The sequence below is a fragment of the Eutrigla gurnardus genome (genome assembly GCF_963514095.1).
Source record: "Eutrigla gurnardus genome assembly, chromosome: 15".
In the NCBI taxonomy this organism is placed as follows: domain Eukaryota; kingdom Metazoa; phylum Chordata; class Actinopteri; order Perciformes; family Triglidae; genus Eutrigla; species Eutrigla gurnardus.
The window spans coordinates 12,889,723-12,908,416 of record NC_139938.1 but is presented as its reverse complement, the minus strand read 5'-3'; the positions used below and the strand labels follow the sequence as shown (position 1 = coordinate 12,908,416).

Below are 18,694 nucleotides of genomic sequence, written 5' to 3'. Positions count from 1 at the left end.
ACCATTAGCTGCAAGCCGCCGACTCAACCGTTGCTATGTTGAGAGGCAATACAAATACTCCCAATCTCATTTTAAGCACCTTTCAATCAGTTTTAGTCCCAAATGTTAGACATTTTAGAGATGTGATTTTTTTTCCAGCTTTAGCTGCAGCTTAGTTTGTTACTCTTACATTCAGCCATGCTTTTGTCTGATTTTGACAAACCTTATCACTGAGATGACCTTGTAAACTTGTAATTTTGGATGCCTGGTTGTCTTGTTGAAGGTGCCACAGGGAGCGTGTCTTTGTTTGTGTTGTTTTGAGTTTGTCTATTGTTAAGAATAAACTTGGTGTGCTGTTGACGTTTGGGACATTTATCCCAACAAGAAGAGTTTAAATGGAGCTCTGTGAGTGAAATGGAATGGGTGAAATCCTCTTAGTGTTAGTCTTAGTGTAGTCACTCCATTCCTCTCCCCTTTCGCCATTGTTTTTACAGTACCATAAGTCGGGATGTGTCGTTGTTGACATTGGGTAGCTAGAGAACTTTGACTTTATCCACTCAGTAAAAAAGCCACAATCTGTAATCAGTCTAGGGAGCAGGAGCATGGACACCACACCCTCCATCTTGGGGGGATAGAAATGTAGTGCGTAAGCCATTTGAACAACAGCACACATGTAGGTCATGAAATTAACATCGTCTCTGAACAAACAGATGTGATGTTGCAGTGCAGTAATAATGGACATTTGGCTGATGATCTTTGAAGCACCCATGTCTTCCCCTCCAATATGGAATTCAATGCCCAAATTCAGCATGTTTAGTATTGTGAACATTTTAAATTGTATTGTTTATGCAACGTTGAATCATTACAATTTTACAACAAGCGACTAAGAAGTATTTCATGTGGACCGGTTACATCTGGCTGATACATGATCGTTTAATAAGATGTATCCGCTTGGTGCACTCCCTACTTTGAATTATTTAGCAATCCAACATTTAGCATCTTGCTGAAGGACGTTTTGAAAACACGTATATGGCAGTACACTGTATACGTAGCATATTCTGTGGAGATATGCATGTGTGTGAAATGAAGCAAATCAAAATGACTAAAGCATCTCTGCGCTTCAGTAAAAATGTTTTAAACGCCCTGCACACCCACACATGTGATATCAGTTATTCTGAGCTTTCTTCTCAGGTTGACATTTAAGGTTGAAGCTTTGCTGAGGTCAACCATATGTACCCAAAGGAATCAAAACGGTGCACATTTCCTGTGTTAGCAGGTGCAGCAAAACCAGGAGAGTTGGGGAGCTGCCAGTCAAGTACAGTGTGCACAGACGCGGCGTAACCAGCCGAAATAACTGAAAATAAAAACTATAATTGTTGCAAAATAAGCCCCGGGATGAAGCAAAAACAAGTGATATCATTGGAGTCTCATCATTTCTGATGGTATCAGAAATAGTTTTATGTAATTGTTATGGATTTAATACCGCAAAAACATACAGGAACTGTGATGGATGGATGGATGTCTTATGCTGGGTTTGAATCATCTCTTCCTTTGTATTCTCACACATCATTTCTCTGTATTTATACATCAGCAGACAGAAGGACTGCTCCTCTGTAGCTGACCCTGAGTAGCTAAGAGAATGTAACGATGGGGATCAATACAGTATTTGATTATTTATCATCCATCTCCATTTCTCTCTCTCTCTCTCCTTTTCTCTCTCTCTTCCCCTCCCCTCTGTGACACCCCTTGCTACTCAGCTTGGTGTACTGGCTGCCTCTTCATTAGGCTTCTTGGTGATTTTACAGTGCAGAGGAAATCAATTCACATAATACACAAAGAGAGAATCCATTTTCTGGAGCAGTAAAGCAAAACAAGTTTTGGTGCATTTCTTGAACACACTGTTTCTTTGTGATTTTGTGTGTGTGCGCGCGGGGAGAGAGGGAGAGAGGGAGAGAGGGAGAGGGAAAGCGTGTGCATACATGGCTTGCAGTCTAGTCCATCTCTTTCAGATTCAGTCTTGTGACTTGGTCGTCAGTGCTGTTTCAGTGTGTGTGGGTGAGAGGGGGATAAATACCTTATTGTATCTGTACACAGTCCAACTTAAGTCACTGTATTCTTGTTTAATTATTATTAGAGAAGAAGAACAAAGCACTAATAACAATCCCCTTTCCAATACCTAATCAATCATCCAGGGAGTTTATATACTGTATATCATAATGTATGTTCTATTACTTAACAATATTATCTTACTATTACCAGTCAATAAAACCATCGCACATATTGAACATATGAAGAAAAGCTGCTCTTGTTTCCTTAACATATTTTTTATAATTGGTTATGCTTTGTTATCTCCCCCTCCTTGTCACAATTATTCAGTTTCATTAGTCAAATTAACGAGCAAAGGTGCATTTAATTTCAGTTCCCCTTTTCATGACTAAGTTATCCATCTCTTAGAACATGACTCTTTATGATAGAAAGGTGCGATGAGGGTGGAGGCGCTCCACCAACGAGCTACGAGATTTTTAATACAAGTGTGACTCCTTCAAACTTATTAAAGTTTTAGTTAAAACAAAACAGTGAAGACCATCCACCACCATTGTCAAAAAACAGAAACGAGAAAAATCAAAACAGTCAATAGTCTTTTGTCTGTTTGAATTTTACCTGGAGATTTGAGGACCAAATCGTTGTAAATAATGTAGTGGTGGTGCAGAGTAATTACAGGTGAAACACATGGCCAGGGGGGAAAATGAAGTGAATAGTCCTTTTCAAACACACACTACCAGAAAAAAAGCCCACACCTCAGTTAACCCATTGTGCATTTACAATCAAGTATTTCTCACACTAACACTGAGGGATTGAGCTGTTAATATACTGAATGAAACATTTCTCTCATATGTGCTATGTTTACCTTTTTATAGTATATATATTTACCTTTTATTGTATATCTCATCTGCATGGTTGAGACTTTTGCACCTGGTACATTTGCAGAGATTCACACTTACTTGTTCCCAATGTTCTCAGTCATGCTCAGTGTATTTGTAGCCTAAAAAACAAGCAAACCGGACATTTTTTTTAGCTCCTCTCCAGCACAATATTTGTTGTCCTTGAGGGCTGCATATCTTGGTATACAAGTTTCACTCTCATTTTTTCCTCAGTCAGCTGGATAGCTTTTTCAGCAGGACAAACCTTGTGACATCAGCAGCCACTAGTGCGGTTTGGGTACAACAGGCTGTACTGATAACTATAGCAGGCTTGGTTAGCGGGGCTGCAGACCCAAAGATAAACCGAAAGAGGCGGCTACCAGCTTTCCCACTGAGTGTCTCTATAATAATATACACGTGGTGTTGAGGTGTGAAGGGGGTTGCTGCCAATTTCTGACTGGCTGAAGAAGAGACAAGGAGCTGAGATTAAATAAAGTGAAGGGACACTTACATATTGGTGGTAATTTTTGAATAGGAAAAGTGCAAACTAGAGGAGAGGAGAGGGCTTTGTACATTTCCTTTCCATTCTTACATTGGAGCAATGCCACTTATATAACACAGTGTATAGTAATCTCCATTATTATGACTCTTTGATGTTAGTGTTTCTACAGTTAAACCCAAGGAAATACCTTTTAGAAGTTTGCAGTATACGGTTAGGTACAAAACACATCATATGCATACAGATACACTCAAAATACAAAATGTTGCATAGACAATAATAATCCTATATGCATGGTAATTGAATTAACTCGAGCAAAACTGGTGCATCCACTTCAGCGTACACAGTAAAATGTGACCCCAGGTCCACTAATTGATCATCCAATGCAGCTCAAAACCTCATTACTGGAGGCCACCTCATAGCAGTGGACATGAAATCGATCCTTGAGCTGGGATATTTGCATTGCCCAGTCATTCCAGTAGCTTACAGATCTGCAATAATTGCTGAAGCAATCTGAACCGCTGCACGAGTGATGACTCTGCAATTAGTAGTTTATGTTAGGGTCAGCACTTGAAGATCTGACTCTGACCTTTCTGAGGAAATGTTGTATCGCTCCCTTTAGTCGGTGTGGCCACAAAATGTGTGTGTGTTTTATCTTCCATGCTAACACTTCTGTCTCTTTCTCTTTGTCTCCCCTTCTTCTCCCCCCTTCTGTCCCTCTCGGTGTCCATGTGCTGGTTCCTCCGACCAAAACCGTTACTGCAGATGAATCTTCAGCTGCTTTGGCGTAGCTCAGCACCCAGATAGTCCCGTCCCCTTTGCGTGGGTGATAAGGGACTACATTAACCAGGATGCCCTCCTCTGTAAGGGCAGGGAGCCTGAAGGACCCAGATGTCGCTGAGCTTTTCTTCAAAGAAGACCCAGAGAAGCTTTTCTCTGACCTCCGAGAGATTGGCCATGGCAGCTTTGGCGCTGTCTATTTTGTACGGCAACTACATCTTCACACTGACTTTATAGATTATAGATGTTAATCAGGGATATGGTTGAAAAAGGTCTTAAAAAATGACATCCTTGATGAGAGAGATATACAGAGAATTTGACGTGCCCTATGTTACAGGTGAAATGTGTACTGACGATGCACGTTTTGTTTCCAAGGCACGGGATATACGCACAAATGAGGTGGTGGCAATCAAGAAGATGTCCTACAATGGCAAACAGTCTAATGAGGTGAGCAGCAGATGGCAAGCAAGACACAGGACCTTGGGTTTTGAGGAGTTGTAGCGTTTGTTTACTGACAGGCAGCATAAACAGCATCCTACATTCGCAGCTATAGCGTTACCATTAACTTCATTCCACAAAGGAATCATTACTATAATATGTATAACACATATTGGCTTAAAATCAACAGAAATGGCAGGACATTATAAAGGAGGTGAAGTTTCTCCAGAGGATCCGGCACCCAAACAGTATAGAATACAAAGGTTGTTACCTCCGTGAGCACACAGCATGGGTAAGTGACCTTTTAATAACAATTTAAAACTGAAAGATTATCTAATTCTGCAGCGTGTCAGGGCCTTTATGTGTCCATACATCGCTATTCTTGACCTTTTACCTCCCGTTCGTAGCTGGTGATGGAGTACTGTCTCGGCTCAGCCTCCGATCTGCTAGAAGGTGAGCAGATTGAACCCTTCCACAAGAGATGAGATGCAATTCTGGCTATGTGAGCTCACAAAGATACGTGGACATTGACGTGTCTTCATCAGCCGTGTTGATTCCTGCTCAAACTGTTTTCCCTCCTTCAGTTCATAAAAAACCTTTACAAGAAGTGGAGATCGCTGCCATTACACATGGTGCTCTGCAGGGGTTGGCCTACCTTCACTCCCACAATATGATCCACAGGTAAAATATTTTTACACCAATATAACCTTATATACCTTATATCGCCCGTGTATTTTCCTGCTCACACGTGTGTGTTTCCCTCTCACTCAGGGATGTGAAGGCAGGTAACATTCTGCTGACTGAGCCTGGCCTCGTCAAACTGGCAGACTTTGGCTCTGCTTCCATTGCCTCACCTGCTAACTCCTTTGTGGGAACGCCATATTGGTAAGGGTAAAACTGAAACAATGCTTTGTGTACGTGTTAAATGTCGAGCCAGCTGCTTGAAGAAGCGTTGATCCATGAAAAATGTTGACTCTAAATAGCATTTCCACATCTGCACACAAGTTTAAAGCAAACCTGCTAACATATTCAAATGCTTTGCTGCTGCGATTGTTGGGGACAATGGATGCTGAGGATTCAGATAAAGACATCTTCTTCAGGATTGTATACTTTATTTAGACCTACCACTACTTACTACTTGGATGACTCATTATTCCAAAGAATGACGTGAGAGTGTCTTTTAGTTTGCAGATGAACATTTTACTGTTGAGTTCCTTTTTATTTGTTCTTCTCTATTTCCCCACATTAACTTAACTTTCTCCTCCACTTCCTCCAGGATGGCTCCGGAGGTGATTCTAGCTATGGATGAGGGCCAATATGATGGGAAGGTGGATATTTGGTCCTTAGGGATCACCTGTATAGAATTAGGTAGGGGCCAGTATGTGTGTATTTTTATCTTTTTAAAAATTTATATTTTTCTATAAAAATGAGTGTCAACCAGTGGTCCAAATGTTACCAAATCCTGGCCTGCCCTCTGTTCTAAACACGTTTGCTGTTGATTGACAGGTCTTTGAGTACATCGACTAAAGGCAGTAGTAAGATTGCATTTGGTGGATTTGGTTTGATTTAATTTTCAGTTAAAACAGTAAAGTTCATGAACTCAGCAGCACAACCTATCTTTTTTCAGTTATCAAGAAAAGGCAAAACATGTTTTCATCTGAAACTTTAATAACATATGTCCAACAACCTATGATTTAATGAGAAGGAACACATACTTACTGTTGCCATTTTTGTTCCAGCGGAGAGGAAACCTCCCTTGTTTAACATGAATGCAATGAGTGCCTTATACCACATTGCGCAGAATGAGAGCCCCACACTGCAATCCAGTGAATGGTGAGATGCCATGTTGCACACACGCATGCATATCAGTGCAAAACGTATATATGTTGTATCTTTTGCACCTAAAATTATGTTTCCTTTTGCAGGACGGATTACTTTAGAAATTTTATCGATTCTTGCCTTCAGAAAATCCCCCAGGACAGGCCGCACTCTGACGACATGCTCGGTGTAAGTGGACGCGCACATACTGTAAACACTGCCCCGCAGAAACACAGAGCGGGGTCAGTGTGTTAAGATGGGGAGATTGGTAAATCCCTCTGGCAATAAACCTCTCTGTGTTCTTTTCCCCCCCCTTAAGCTTCTATTATGATTCGCTAATCCTCTGCTTCCGGATTCACGTGCACACACAAGACCAGAACATGTCCAGTCACACACACAGCTTGGTTTTGTTGAAAAAAGACAGATGTAATTACTGTAGAGATGTGACTTCTTCCTCCACCATTAAGTAACTGAGCAGCTGTCACTTAGCCCACTAATGGACTCCCTATTACTAATGGAAGTTGTCCTTTGGGTATGGAAGCACTGAACGCTGTCTTTTTTTAATGTCATGTTCCAAAACAATGCTTGCTCTTGAGCGAAACACGTGTTGCAATTTCTTTTTTTACTGCTTTTCAATGTGAGTGTCTTCAATTGGACTTCAGCCCAGACTTCCTTCCAGTAAAGTGCATGAAGAATGATGCCAATCTTAAGCAGAAATTTTTAATGATTTATTTGTCTTATCAAAGTCACTTTTGACAATCGTCTATCATCTGCGTATTCCACCGTTCTACACAGCATGGCAAATGTTAGTCATGTTAAACACGCAGGCATAAACACAGAGTGACAGTGTGAGGTGTCTTGCCTTAATAGAGGCGTTTGTTTCTGCAGTTTCAATGCATCCATCCACCAGCTCCTTAAATCCAGGACTCCTCATAAGCTCCCAGTCATTCCAGACACCGCTTTTAGGGTTGAGAACAGTTTTGTCGTTCTTTTTCTTCTACTTCTGCTGTTTCTTCTGGGGCTTCCCTATTCATATGTTCTGCCTTTTCCCCGTCACCTTCCTCCAGCATGCGTTTCTGCAGCGTGAGCGTCCAGATTCCGTGCTGATGGATCTTATTCAGAGGACCAAGGATGCAGTGCGAGAGCTGGACAACCTGCAGTACCGCAAGATGAAGAAGATCCTCCTGCAGGAGGCCCACAACGGACCTACAGCAGAAGCCCCTGATGGAGAGGAGGTGTGTGGACGTTTGTATATTCAAATCAAACTAAAGCAACTGTGTCAAAAATACATGTGCCACTTTCAGAGAAAATAACCGAGCATGCATTGGTTTGTATGTATGTCTGTCTCTTGGTCTTTCTTGTGTTCTCTCTCTCTCTCTCTCTCTCTCTGTCTCTCTCTCTCTTTGTCTGCTGTTTCCTCTCTGTTTCCAGGAGCTGGAGCCGGGCGGAGGTCGGACGGGAACAGTGAACAGTGTGGGCAGCAATCAGTCCATTCCCAGCATGTCCATCAGCGCCAGTTCCCAGAGCAGTTCTGTCAACAGTCTGAACGAAGCGGCCCAGGACAGCCGAAGCGAGCTGGACCTGATGGAGGGAGACCACACAGTCATGTCCAACAGCTCCGTCATCCACCTCAAACCGGTAGGTAAAGTGACATGGACACACACACACCCATTTAGAGAAAGTATTGATTAAAGTGTCGTTTATAACAACAACTGTGGCTCTCTTCTGTTCTGTCTTCTTTCTTTCTCATCTTATCCAAAACCTTCCAATGTTTTTTTTTCTTTATGCTAAATACAGTTGCAAAATAATATGTTAATTCCGCTGCCTTATGTCTCCAGGAAGAAGAGATGGAGAGTTTCTCTGGGGAGCCGGCAGCCAGCAGTGAACCCTCTGAGCCCCAGCCAACACCAGCTCAGGCTCCGAGGAAGCACTACCGCAACAGAGAGCACTTTGCCACCATACGCACAGCGTCACTCGTAAGAACACACTCCTCTATGCATCTCCCTTCTTCTCCCTGATATAATTTACTAAATTAATTTACTAGTGGCTGTATAAATGAAGATATTGTGTGCTTTATGTTTGACAAAATGTTCTAAAACATTGCTGTTATACCTACACACTGGTGTGGGATGTCTTAATCGTTAAAACACCAAGTGAAATTCTTAAATTTCATAACACGTTTCGAGTAATCCGATTCCAAATGGACCTCGCTGATCCTCTCCCGCGTCCACGTCTTGCAGGTGACCCGTGAGATGCAGGAACACGAGCAGGACTCGGAGCTGCGGGAGCAGATGTCAGGATACAAACGCATGAGACGGCAACATCAGAAGCACCTGATGGGCCTGGAGAACAAGCTGAAAGGGGAGATGGATGAGCACAGGCTCAGGCTGGACAAAGAGCTGGAGAGTCAGAGGAACAACTTCACCCAGGAGATGGAGAAGCTGCTTAAAAAACACCAGGCGGCCTTGGACAAAGATGTATGTAGACGAAGGAAAATACTGTGGTCTATAGATACTGTGATATTCACTTTTTTCTGTCTCTTCCTCAATATTTGTGTCGGTGTAGCTGAAGACGTTTACCAATGATGAGAAGAAGTTCCAGCAGCACATCCAGGTGCAGCAGAAGAAGGAGCTCAGCAGCTTCCTGGAATCACAGAAGCGGGAGTATAAACTACGCAAGGAGCAGCTCAAAGAGGTACCGCAGTAGAACCACACGATTACTTCATGATGCCCGTTATGATTTACCCGAAATCACCTAAACATACATAATTAGGTGTATGCTTTGACTTGTTTAGGTGTGGGGTTGAGGTAAACAATGGAACCAGCTCTATTTGTAGGAAGCGTGGAAATGAAATAATTTCTATTTAATTTTATTTTTTTTAAAGTTTATTTTAATGTTTGTGCTGGGGTTTGACAATATGTTAGGCCTGCTGGTTATTTGTTTTGATTAATGTGTGTGATGAGTAGAAAATTGCAATAATACCTCACAATTTATTTTTGAAAAAGGGTTTAAATAGTTTATCAATTAAGTAGTTGTAGACTTGTAGTATTGGTAGACTTATACATACATCCATATGTGTGTGTGTGCTCTATTCAATATAATAGCTGAAACTAAATAACACCTGTGTGGCAGGAACTGAGCGAGAACCAGTCTACCCCCAAGAAGGAGAAGCAGGAGTGGCTGTCCAAGCAGAAGGAGAACATCCAGCACTTCCAGGTCAGGAACCCCCCGACTGTGTATATATATATATATATATATATATATATATATATATATATACATACAAGCCAGTAAATTCACACCGTCTGTAGAATCTGTGGCATGAACAAATCTTGATTCCCAGGCGGAGGAGGAGGCCAACCTGCTCAGGAGACAGAGGCAGTACCTGGAGCTCGAGTGTCGGCGGTTCAAACGCAGGATCCTCATCGCAAGGCACAATGTGGAGCAGGATCTGGCAAGAGAGGTACGAAGTCAACCAGCCACCACCACCCACCCATGCTTTTCATTGCTGTCACCCAGCACGTTCTCTTCTTTTTACTCTTTTTTATTTAAGGAGCTGAACAAACGTCAGACACAGAAGGACCTGGAGCACGCCATGCTGCTCAGGCATCACGAATCGATGCAGGAGCTGGAGTTCAGGCACCTGGGGACCATCCAGAGGGCGCGGGCAGAGCTGATCCGGACCCAGCACCAGACGGAGCTCACCAACCAGCTGGAATACAATAAGAGGAGGGAGAGGGAGCTGAGGCGCAAGCATGTCATGGAGGTCCGACAGCAGCCCAAGAGCCTCAAGGTGTGTGTACATTATGGAACTTACACACACTCTGATAAAACAACTCTTGACCCCATCAGTCAGACTCCTTCACTCAACGTCTTCATTTCCTTTACTTTAATCTTGTGTAGTCAAAAGAGCTTCAGATTAAGAAGCAGTTCCAGGATACCTGTAAAACCCAGACCAGGCAGTACAAGGCCCTCAGGAACCACCTGCTGGAGACGACGCCCAAGTCAGATCACAAGGCCGTCCTGAAGAGGCTGAAGGAAGAGCAGACCAGGAAGCTGGCCATCCTCGCCGAGCAGTACGACCACTCCATCAACGAAATGCTCTCTACGCAGGCCGTGAGTATCTGAGGAGAAGGGCGTCGTTTTAAACTCACTGTTGATCAGGACCAATCATCATTTAGAAGTTTCAAGTATTAATGCCAGTACAATAGCAGATACCAAAACATACAATATCAATACATCACATCAAGGAACGGAGTTTTTCTACATGACCCTTTGATAACATCCAGAAGCTAAACTTCTCATATGCATCAGTGTTTAATTTAGTCTTAACACAAAACATGAAATGTTTAATTTAAGAAGATTTAAACAAGAATCCTATGTAGCTCATGATGACAACTTGCTACACTATAAAGTACAGTAAGTATTTGTCCCAGTATATTACATCCCAATGTGAAGTCATTAAATTTAACAATTTATGTTAAGTCAAAGGATGCCTTCTGTTAAACATTCTGTTTTTCTATTTATTAAACGTAACAAATCATGGATTTGTTTCTTCATCTGTGGTCAGACATGAATGCTGTCAAATATGAGTATATGTTCATTCTAAATTGATGATTATTGTGTCAGTATTCGTTAGGACAGATGGAAATGAGTTATTCTGTTTTTATGGATCCTGAAAGATCTTCTAGGATATAAAATACACTTTGTGTCACTGACATTGGGCCAAAAACAAACACGATGTTGCTTACCAAGAAGGACATCTATACATCAGTGTCTCTGTCTATTTCTGTCTTTCTTTCTCTTTTCCTTACCCGACCTCAGCTGCGGTTAGACGAGGCTCAAGAGGAGGAGGGTCAGGTTCTAAGGATGCAGCTGCAGCAGGAGCTGGAGCTGCTCAACGCGTACCAGAGCAAGATCAAGATGCAGACAGACGCTCAGCACGACAAGGAGCGGAGGGAGCTGGAGCAGAGGGTGTCTCTGCGGAGGGCCCTGCTGGAGCAGAAGGTAAAAAGACGCCCTGGACATTGTCTAGTGTTTTCTAGGAAGGATGTGTGTCAATACATTTTGGAGGGAAGCTTGTAACTTTTTTTAAATATTTGTTCACTGTGTTTTTGCCTGCAGATTGAGGAGGAAATGCTCGCGCTGCAGAACGAGCGTTTGGAGCGAATCCGCTCGCTGCTGGAGCGCCAGGCCCGAGAGATCGAGGCTTTCGACTCGGAGTCCATGCGACTGGGCTTCAGCAACATGGTGCTGACTAACCTGGCTCCCGATTCCCAGGGAGGCTGGGGGGGAGGAGGTGGAGGTGGCCACGGGGCTCAGGGGGGAGGCCACTGGCCCGGAGGAGGTGGAGGAGGAGGAGGCGGCCACCATAGTCATCACCACCAGGGGGGCTCCAGCTCACAGCAGCCCTGGGGTCACCCCATGCTGGCTGGCGGCCCGCCGCCCTGGAGCCTCCACCACCCCGGAGGAGGGAATCAGAGGGGGAGCGCGGGGGGCGCAGGAGGGGTGAGGAACAGCCCGCAGGCTATGAGGAGGACGCCATCAGGGGGGAGAAATGAACAGGGCATGAGCAGGAGCGCCAGCATCACCTCTCAGATCTCCAACGGATCCCATCTGTCGTACACCTAGGACACACACACACACACACACACACACACACGCAACATAAAAATTGTCTTAAAGTAAAATCCTTGTGCACCGAGGTGACACTACGTAGACACACACTATGCATGCACCGCACATGCTGACACACATTGCACAGTACTGGGTTTACCTCATCCCAGTCCCGTCACCACTGCTCTCCTACATCAGTGTTCTGCTAGCAGCAGTCTGTGGAAACCCAACGGTCTTGAGACTAATCCAAGATGGCGGAGGGCCATATACAGTATGCCACAGTGCAATAGTGTCATTTTTACTGTAGCCTACAGTGCTTTTTGTTTTTTAATGTGTGTTGCCATGTTCGTCTCTGTTGTCATAGACCCAGAGTAGTATTATCATATTATCTACCACAGAGTTTATTATCAAGAGTTTGTTTGCAGTATGCTGCTTCTGTACATACGTGGGGTCAGTCCGATGCTTTGTCGTAGCATCGCGGAGAAACCGTGCATTCAGTGTGCAATTTCTGTTTTTAGAATCGTGTTTTAAAGATGCGTTCTCCCAAATCACTCACAGCTTGAGATTGAAGCACAGACATCCTACTGATTTAGAAAGTTTGGAAAGAGATTACTGTTTATGTGCAGTTACAGCCGAGTGAGAAGGCAGAAGGTAATATAATATATTATATATTTATATATATCTCATTCCAGCCCTAAGAAGCTGAGAAGCTGATCCTCCACTAGAGAGTGCACTGTTTTACCGGAAGGAGTTCCTTTGCTGTGAGCAGAGCTGCAAAGATGCCAAAGTTAAGGGTGCAGAGTCAGATTTGTCATTAGAAACTTTCCACGCCAACATTGTGTTTAATGAGATGTCCGTGGAAGTTCAGGTAATGTTATGCGGCCAAATTAGGTGGATTGGAGGAGAGAAGGGAGTCCCATCTCGTGCCCGCTCATCCTCGTTTGTTCGGCTCTTGGGTTTCCGCAGACGTCTTCACCACTTTCCCATCACGCCTGCCCGGTGTACGGCCGGTCTGAGGGACACCGTGGCCTTCTCGGCCCACAGTCCTCATGACGCGGATGCGGTTTTTCAGCAGCACCTAACCTTCTACTTGAATAGGATCCAGACTAGTGTTCACTCCTCGCTCGTTTGCATTCTCTGGTCTAACCTGGCACTGTATCAGTGAAAGCCACGCCCGTTGGTCTACCTCAAGAACACTCGAGCAGAGCTTCACCGCAGGGTGTCGTGACTCGACCCAGGCCTTCACGCACACGGCATGCTAATCAGATTTACACGCACACATTAAGTAGTTGTTGATTTGCATTCCCTCATCAAACAGTAAGTTCCTTTGCACACTTGATTGATGAAAGTGTGTCATTTATTTAACGGGACATAAAAGAGTTTTTAAAAATAAAAAATTGGAATCTTTGAGAAATAATGCACTTAGCAGTTGGAAGCTGAGTTGGCTGTAAATGAGAAACACACACAGGGGAACAATATCCATCTCAGTTGCCTAAAAATGTCTGTGCGTTTTGAATAAAATAATAAATGAACACATGAAGGGCCTAAAGTGACACTGAATGAACAGGGAGCGTGAACGAGGAGCATCACTAGCCCTCTGCTGGTTGGTGACTGCTGAATGTCTCGTTGGGTGGATGGGCGGTGATGCTGTGATCTCCGCTGCCATGCCCCTGCAACCTTCCCTGGTCCGACATCCCACTCTGTCTCACCCCCGGTGACCCCGCCGTCATGTTCTGACCACCGACCTCCCTGATTCCCTCCACCTTTGTTTCCTCCCCTCCTGAGCTGGTATGATCTTCAGCCCTCCCCGAACTATTTGCTCTTTAAGTGAAAGAAAAGATGAAGAAGAAAATATATATATATGATGTGTAGTATTATATAAATCTATAAAAAAAAAAGGATTATTGAGATAAAGGTGGAAGTCTTATTGTGAAATGCAGAGATAATGCATCATATGATTTTCAGAAGGTGGAATGTACAGGAAACCTGTTAATATTGTATATTTTTTAATTTGAAAATATGGAAAAACTAATTGACAAATCAAAGACAATTATCTAGTTGTGAGGCGGACGCGGCGATGTGGTTTTAGATCAGCGGCATTCAAATGGACGTTGGATTTACAGCCGCTGGCTTTTTACCGTCTTACTTGCAGCTGCGACAGATATTCTGTTGTCGTGAACGATAACAACGCAACTCTAGGTCTGGTTGCCTCGAGTAAATGGCAACTTTTTGTTTCATGCTGAATGAGGTTGATTTTGCACATCATTTGAAATCTAGTTATTTGTAGCCTCTGCCTGAGCAATGGCTATATTTTACTGACTTTATGATACCCAATATAAAAGACTAAATGTGTCTATTTAGGATTTTAGAAGACTGGCCTGGAGTCAAGATTATAACAACTTCTACAATATCTGGCTGCATAAAGAATATTTAGTGCACTCCACAACAAAAGTTCTGTTTAATATCTACAAAAAGGTAAGTCTTAGATGTTGTGGGGTTCACAGATATGATTTGGACAAAGAATTTTCACACTCCACTGAAGTATTTGCGTTTTTTAAAAACTTACCGCCCTTCACTCTGCATTTATCATCTTGTTTTTCTTGGCTGAGTTCAGAAAACAAGAAGAAAACGCAGAACGTGGCGGTCCCACTCTTTTCCTCAGCCACTATGCCGTTAAACACAACATCATATATCAACCCATATTCCGGTTCTGTCGTGTTTTTATTTCATTTTATGCCAGGAAAGGGTCATTTTATTTCCAAGATGATGTCAGCAGGGGGCCAAATAAGTGGCAGATTGTTTGACCTTCTCTTGTGTTTACTAGAACTCCCAGGTGTTTTGCGAGGCGGTCGGGGGCAGAGTCTAGCTTTAGACCTTGGTCACTCTGAACTGGATCAGTTGCACTGATTGCACAAGTGATTGACCAGATTAAAGAGTCTACTGTGATCCCCCTCGGTGTCGCTAAGGGATGGCTGCCATTGGTTGGAGGTCGGCGGGAGGCAGGGTTACGTCTCTGTACAGTCTGTTTATCAGTATTCCCTTTATCTCTCCTGTCATTTGGTGGATCTTGCTGTTTTATTCTCCGTAGTCCAGAGACCTGTATTAAACTGTATTAAATTGTATAGATTGTGCAAAAAGCTGAATGTCGCATAGCAGAAGAGAAAAGCTATTCCTTACAGATGACAAAGTGATTTAAAATGTCTAAAAGAAATTGAGATGCAAAGTTTAGGGGATAAATGTAATATTTTGTTTGTAATTACTATTTTTTGTTGGAAGAGGGCTACTGGATAAAGAATCATCTGTAATAAAGTAATTTTAATATTTCTTTCTCGCATTGTGTCTGTGTGTGTGAGCAGCAAGATGGCGATTTAAAGCTCAAAGAAACAAAAAAACAGCTTAAACTTAACTTAAATATGTATTTTATTAAATATTGTTTGTCATAAATTCCCGAGGTATTATTTCTTAATTTATATACTTTACTCATTTACTTCATTTTGCATAATCTCTCTTTTGTAGGAGCCTTTAAACCTCTTGCTTAAGTTAGACATCTAGATACATTTGTTAAGTTCTATCCATCCATCCATCCATTTTCTACCGCTTATCCTGTATTTAGGGTCACGGGTTGTTAAGTTCTAATTCATTTAATTATTTTTGGAATTTCAAAGAGTGAATTTTCAAGAGTGAAGCCTGAGTTCTCTGAGAATGTTTTTCTTTCAGTGTCCTCTTGATGCATTTTACTAATTTGTCTCCGTAAAGGTCGGATGGAAAGTCTTTGCTTCCATCAGCTGTCACTGTCCTTATTTAGCTTTCATCTTATTTTGTTTAATCTTAAAACTCCACCTACAGCTTTAACTTGAGAATGATGGGAAACCCCCAAATATTGTCCAGTTCTGGTTCTCCACCATGTCTTCCTCCTCAGCCTGTGTAAGACCTCTTCCAGGTGAAGCTCCCTTCCTCTACATCCACACTGCTCTCTTCAGGCGGCTGCTGTCTCTGTTTCATTGTTACGTTGGCTCTCCTTCTGCGAGGGGGAGCCGCGTTGCTGGTCCTTCTCCTCTGCCTGGTCTGATTAAATTCTCCTGCTGGACCATCCGAACTCACCCGACCCCTCTCCTCCCCTTTCAGGAAATCAGCCACCACTCTAAAGTACTCCAGCACTGCAATATGACTCCAGTTACTCTCCTCCACTTCATCCCCAGCCCTCCCCCCCTCCATCTCTTCTCGGCCGTCCAGAGTGAACCCACAGTGCCCTCCTCTGTCCGTCATCACCAGAAGGAAATAAGGATTGCTCTGGAAAAGGGGAAGGGGCAAAGTGGAGGCCGGCGGGAGGAGAGGATCGTCACGGCTGCGTATGCAGAGCACAGGGACAGCCACCTCATCTGCGTCTCTTAGTGGTTCGTTCCTCTCCCAGTAGTTGTCCCAGTCCTTAGGTGGGTAAGCCCTCTCGCCCAGGGCCCAGGCCACTGAGGGAGCCAGGCCCCACGGGGAATGAGATCCTGAATTAGAGCCTGTTGGGGGTCTGGGGGCCCTCCGCTGAAGCTGGGCTGAAGGGCAGAAGAGAGTCTTCTCTAAGTCCCTGAGGGAGGAGCAGCTGAGGGCCTGATCCACATCCAGGACTTCTCTGAAGGAACTTGCATATCTTATGAGACCATGTGAAGAAATAAAAAGCTTTTTATGATCCTGTTCAATATTACTTTCTTGTTATTACTACTATAAATACATTTTCAATTTAGTTTTAATTTCTCTCACCTACTGAGCTGCAGTTTCCGGTGGAATAAAACCCACCAGCGATAAATGGGAGGCATGGCTGTTTCAAACCACAACTGTCCCTGGAGTACAGGTGAGATGGCTGCAGCCGCTTTCAGGTGTGAGCTGGATCCCGATTCCCCCAAGTAGGAAAGAAGAATCCCTGAGCCCGAACCCTCAGTCACTGCAACCATGACGGAGGACGGGTGGCGGCTGTGGACATAAGCTACTGCCTGAAAGGAGAAGACATCAAATATTTCATCACTGTCGGGTAAAATCAAGTCAGAGAATAAATAAAATGTCAATGTAAACAAATTTGAAAAAAAATTCTGCAAATAATTAGAATAGTCCTTTAATTTCTATTGTTTTATTATGTGCTGACACATAAAGAAATAATGAAACGTCAATTCCCAGAGAGCAAAGAGGTGTCTTTCAAGTGACTGAAAGTGATCAAAATGTGCGGCTGTTCTGCCCAGCAATTAATAATCCAATTGTTTCAGTGCATCTTTACACTATCTAAAAGAAAAATGTATAATATATTTTTTAAAAGCAGTGGACACCTGCCATCTTACTACACCTGCTCAAGATCAGCTGGGTCTCCAAACTCAGTCAGTCGTGCTGTAGTCAGCGGACACCCTGCTGTGCCCCGAGCATGAAATACTACCACATAAAAGCCCTGACGCATGGCCTGATGGCACAGCACCTTTAGGTGGGGGGTCATCCCTCCCCAGGACTCGGGTATGAGGAGGAGGACAGGAGGCGTCTCAGTGAAGCAGCCTAACGCCTTTCCCCCTGACTGATGCTCCTTCCTCCCCTCCCACCTCCTCCTCCCGACCACCTCACCCACTGGTGTCCCCACCGCCCAGTCCAGAGCCACAACACCCCCATCTTTCAGTAACAGATTCTCTCTGGTGAACTGTAATGTGCCACCTTGTTGTCCACTTAGCATGCTGGACAGAGTCTGGAGGTGGGGGTCTCCCCCGGGCCAAGAGGCCAGTTTCGGCCTTGCCAGAGAGCCACAGTGCCGGAGCAGATATTTGGCCAGTGCAGTGGGTTTGCAGACGAGCCGGGGACCATCTGAGGCCTGACCTGACCCAGACAAAATATCCTCCCCTGGTGATCCGGGCTCCCTGGTCCATGCTCTTATATTACTGTCCAGCGGCAGCTCCAGGATCAGGCAAACAATCCCCCAGAGTCTCCAGCCTGCTGCCCTGACGGCCAGTCCCGTCCAGCAACGGATGCTTGGCCGGCGCAGAGCCAGAGACAGCAGCAGAAGCAGCAGTGATGGGAGCAAACAGAGCAAGTCGTTCCATACAGGCGATGCCATTGGTGGAGGAATGGAGGAGGTTGTAGTTTAACGTCAAATCCAATGTGTTCTCTGTGAAGTGTTGCTGGGATTTCCTCAATCACATCTGACCCCCATACTTTACAAACCCTTTGTTGCTTCATGTGCCAGTGATGGATAGTCCTCTTCTTTCTCCAGCTTGTTAAGAGTAAAAAAGGGAAGTCTTGAACAAAAATACAAAAAGAGAACTGACTACCGGTTGTCTCTGAACTCCTGCTGCCCCACTTCCCCGCACGCTTTCTCCTCCCTCCATAAATCATTTACTGCAGAGTTCAGATAGACACTGAGCAAACACAGGCCACATAAATCTGTCCCGTTAGTGTTGACGTGATTACAGTCGTTGACCTTGTCAAGTCTGGAGATCACGCGCAAATATCGTTTGGAGTGTTGATGCAGCAGTCCTTGTAAAGTGTCCTTTGACAGTTTTATTACGTCTCAAACTGTGTGAGGAGGTCTTGAAACGAATAGTCCATTCTCAGCCCTTTTTCAAGTTGGTTCGGGAATATTGTCATGATTTGCAAAAGTTCCTTCATCACAGGCCATTTTTAGGAT

General features: G+C 43.9%; 2 protein-coding genes across 2 annotated transcripts; one reads left to right on the top strand and one right to left on the bottom strand.

Moving 5' to 3' along the window:
- The first annotated feature begins 4,124 nt into the window (after nt 1-4,124).
- Nucleotides 4,125-15,266, top strand: taok1b (TAO kinase 1b). The gene is made up of 20 exons (XM_084029515.1): nt 4,125-4,382; nt 4,555-4,626; nt 4,808-4,909; nt 5,025-5,070; nt 5,202-5,298; nt 5,389-5,502; nt 5,894-5,985; nt 6,357-6,450; nt 6,543-6,624; nt 7,503-7,670; nt 7,867-8,073; nt 8,274-8,411; nt 8,676-8,912; nt 9,001-9,129; nt 9,568-9,651; nt 9,779-9,898; nt 9,989-10,228; nt 10,339-10,551; nt 11,260-11,442; nt 11,560-15,266. Exons 1-20 carry the CDS (start codon nt 4,251-4,253, stop codon nt 12,064-12,066), a joined length of 3,057 nt encoding a protein of 1,018 aa, XP_083885641.1. The 5' UTR covers nt 4,125-4,250; the 3' UTR covers nt 12,067-15,266.
- Nucleotides 15,267-15,679: 413 nt separating this feature from the next.
- Nucleotides 15,680-18,289, bottom strand: LOC311026157 (protein ABHD15). Its single transcript, XM_084029518.1, has 3 exons — nt 17,375-18,289; nt 16,801-17,030; nt 15,680-16,690 (listed from the first exon to the last, which is right to left on the bottom strand). Exons 1-3 carry the CDS (start codon nt 18,122-18,124, stop codon nt 15,967-15,969), a joined length of 1,704 nt encoding a protein of 567 aa, XP_083885644.1. The 5' UTR covers nt 18,125-18,289; the 3' UTR covers nt 15,680-15,966.
- Nucleotides 18,290-18,694: the final 405 nt, after the last annotated feature.

What these genes read in the sequence shown, in the direction of transcription:
- taok1b (XM_084029515.1), top strand. Translation starts at nt 4,251, where the DNA reads ATGCCCTCCTCTGTAAGGGCAGGGAGCCTGAAGGACCCAGATGTCGCT. An exon ending in AGAACATCCAGCACTTCCAG is followed by an intron (nt 9,652 to 9,778) that starts GTCAGGAACCCC and finishes CTTGATTCCCAG; the next exon opens with GCGGAGGAGGAGGCCAACCT. An exon ending in AGCAGGATCTGGCAAGAGAG is followed by an intron (nt 9,899 to 9,988) that starts GTACGAAGTCAA and finishes TTTTTATTTAAG; the next exon opens with GAGCTGAACAAACGTCAGAC.
- LOC311026157 (XM_084029518.1), bottom strand. Translation starts at nt 18,124, where the DNA reads ATGGCATCGCCTGTATGGAACGACTTGCTCTGTTTGCTCCCATCACTG. An exon ending in ACCCAGCTGATCTTGAGCAG is followed by an intron (nt 17,031 to 17,374) that starts GTGTAGTAAGAT and finishes TTCTCCTTTCAG; the next exon opens with GCAGTAGCTTATGTCCACAG. An exon ending in CGGAAACTGCAGCTCAGTAG is followed by an intron (nt 16,691 to 16,800) that starts GTGAGAGAAATT and finishes TGGTCTCATAAG; the next exon opens with ATATGCAAGTTCCTTCAGAG.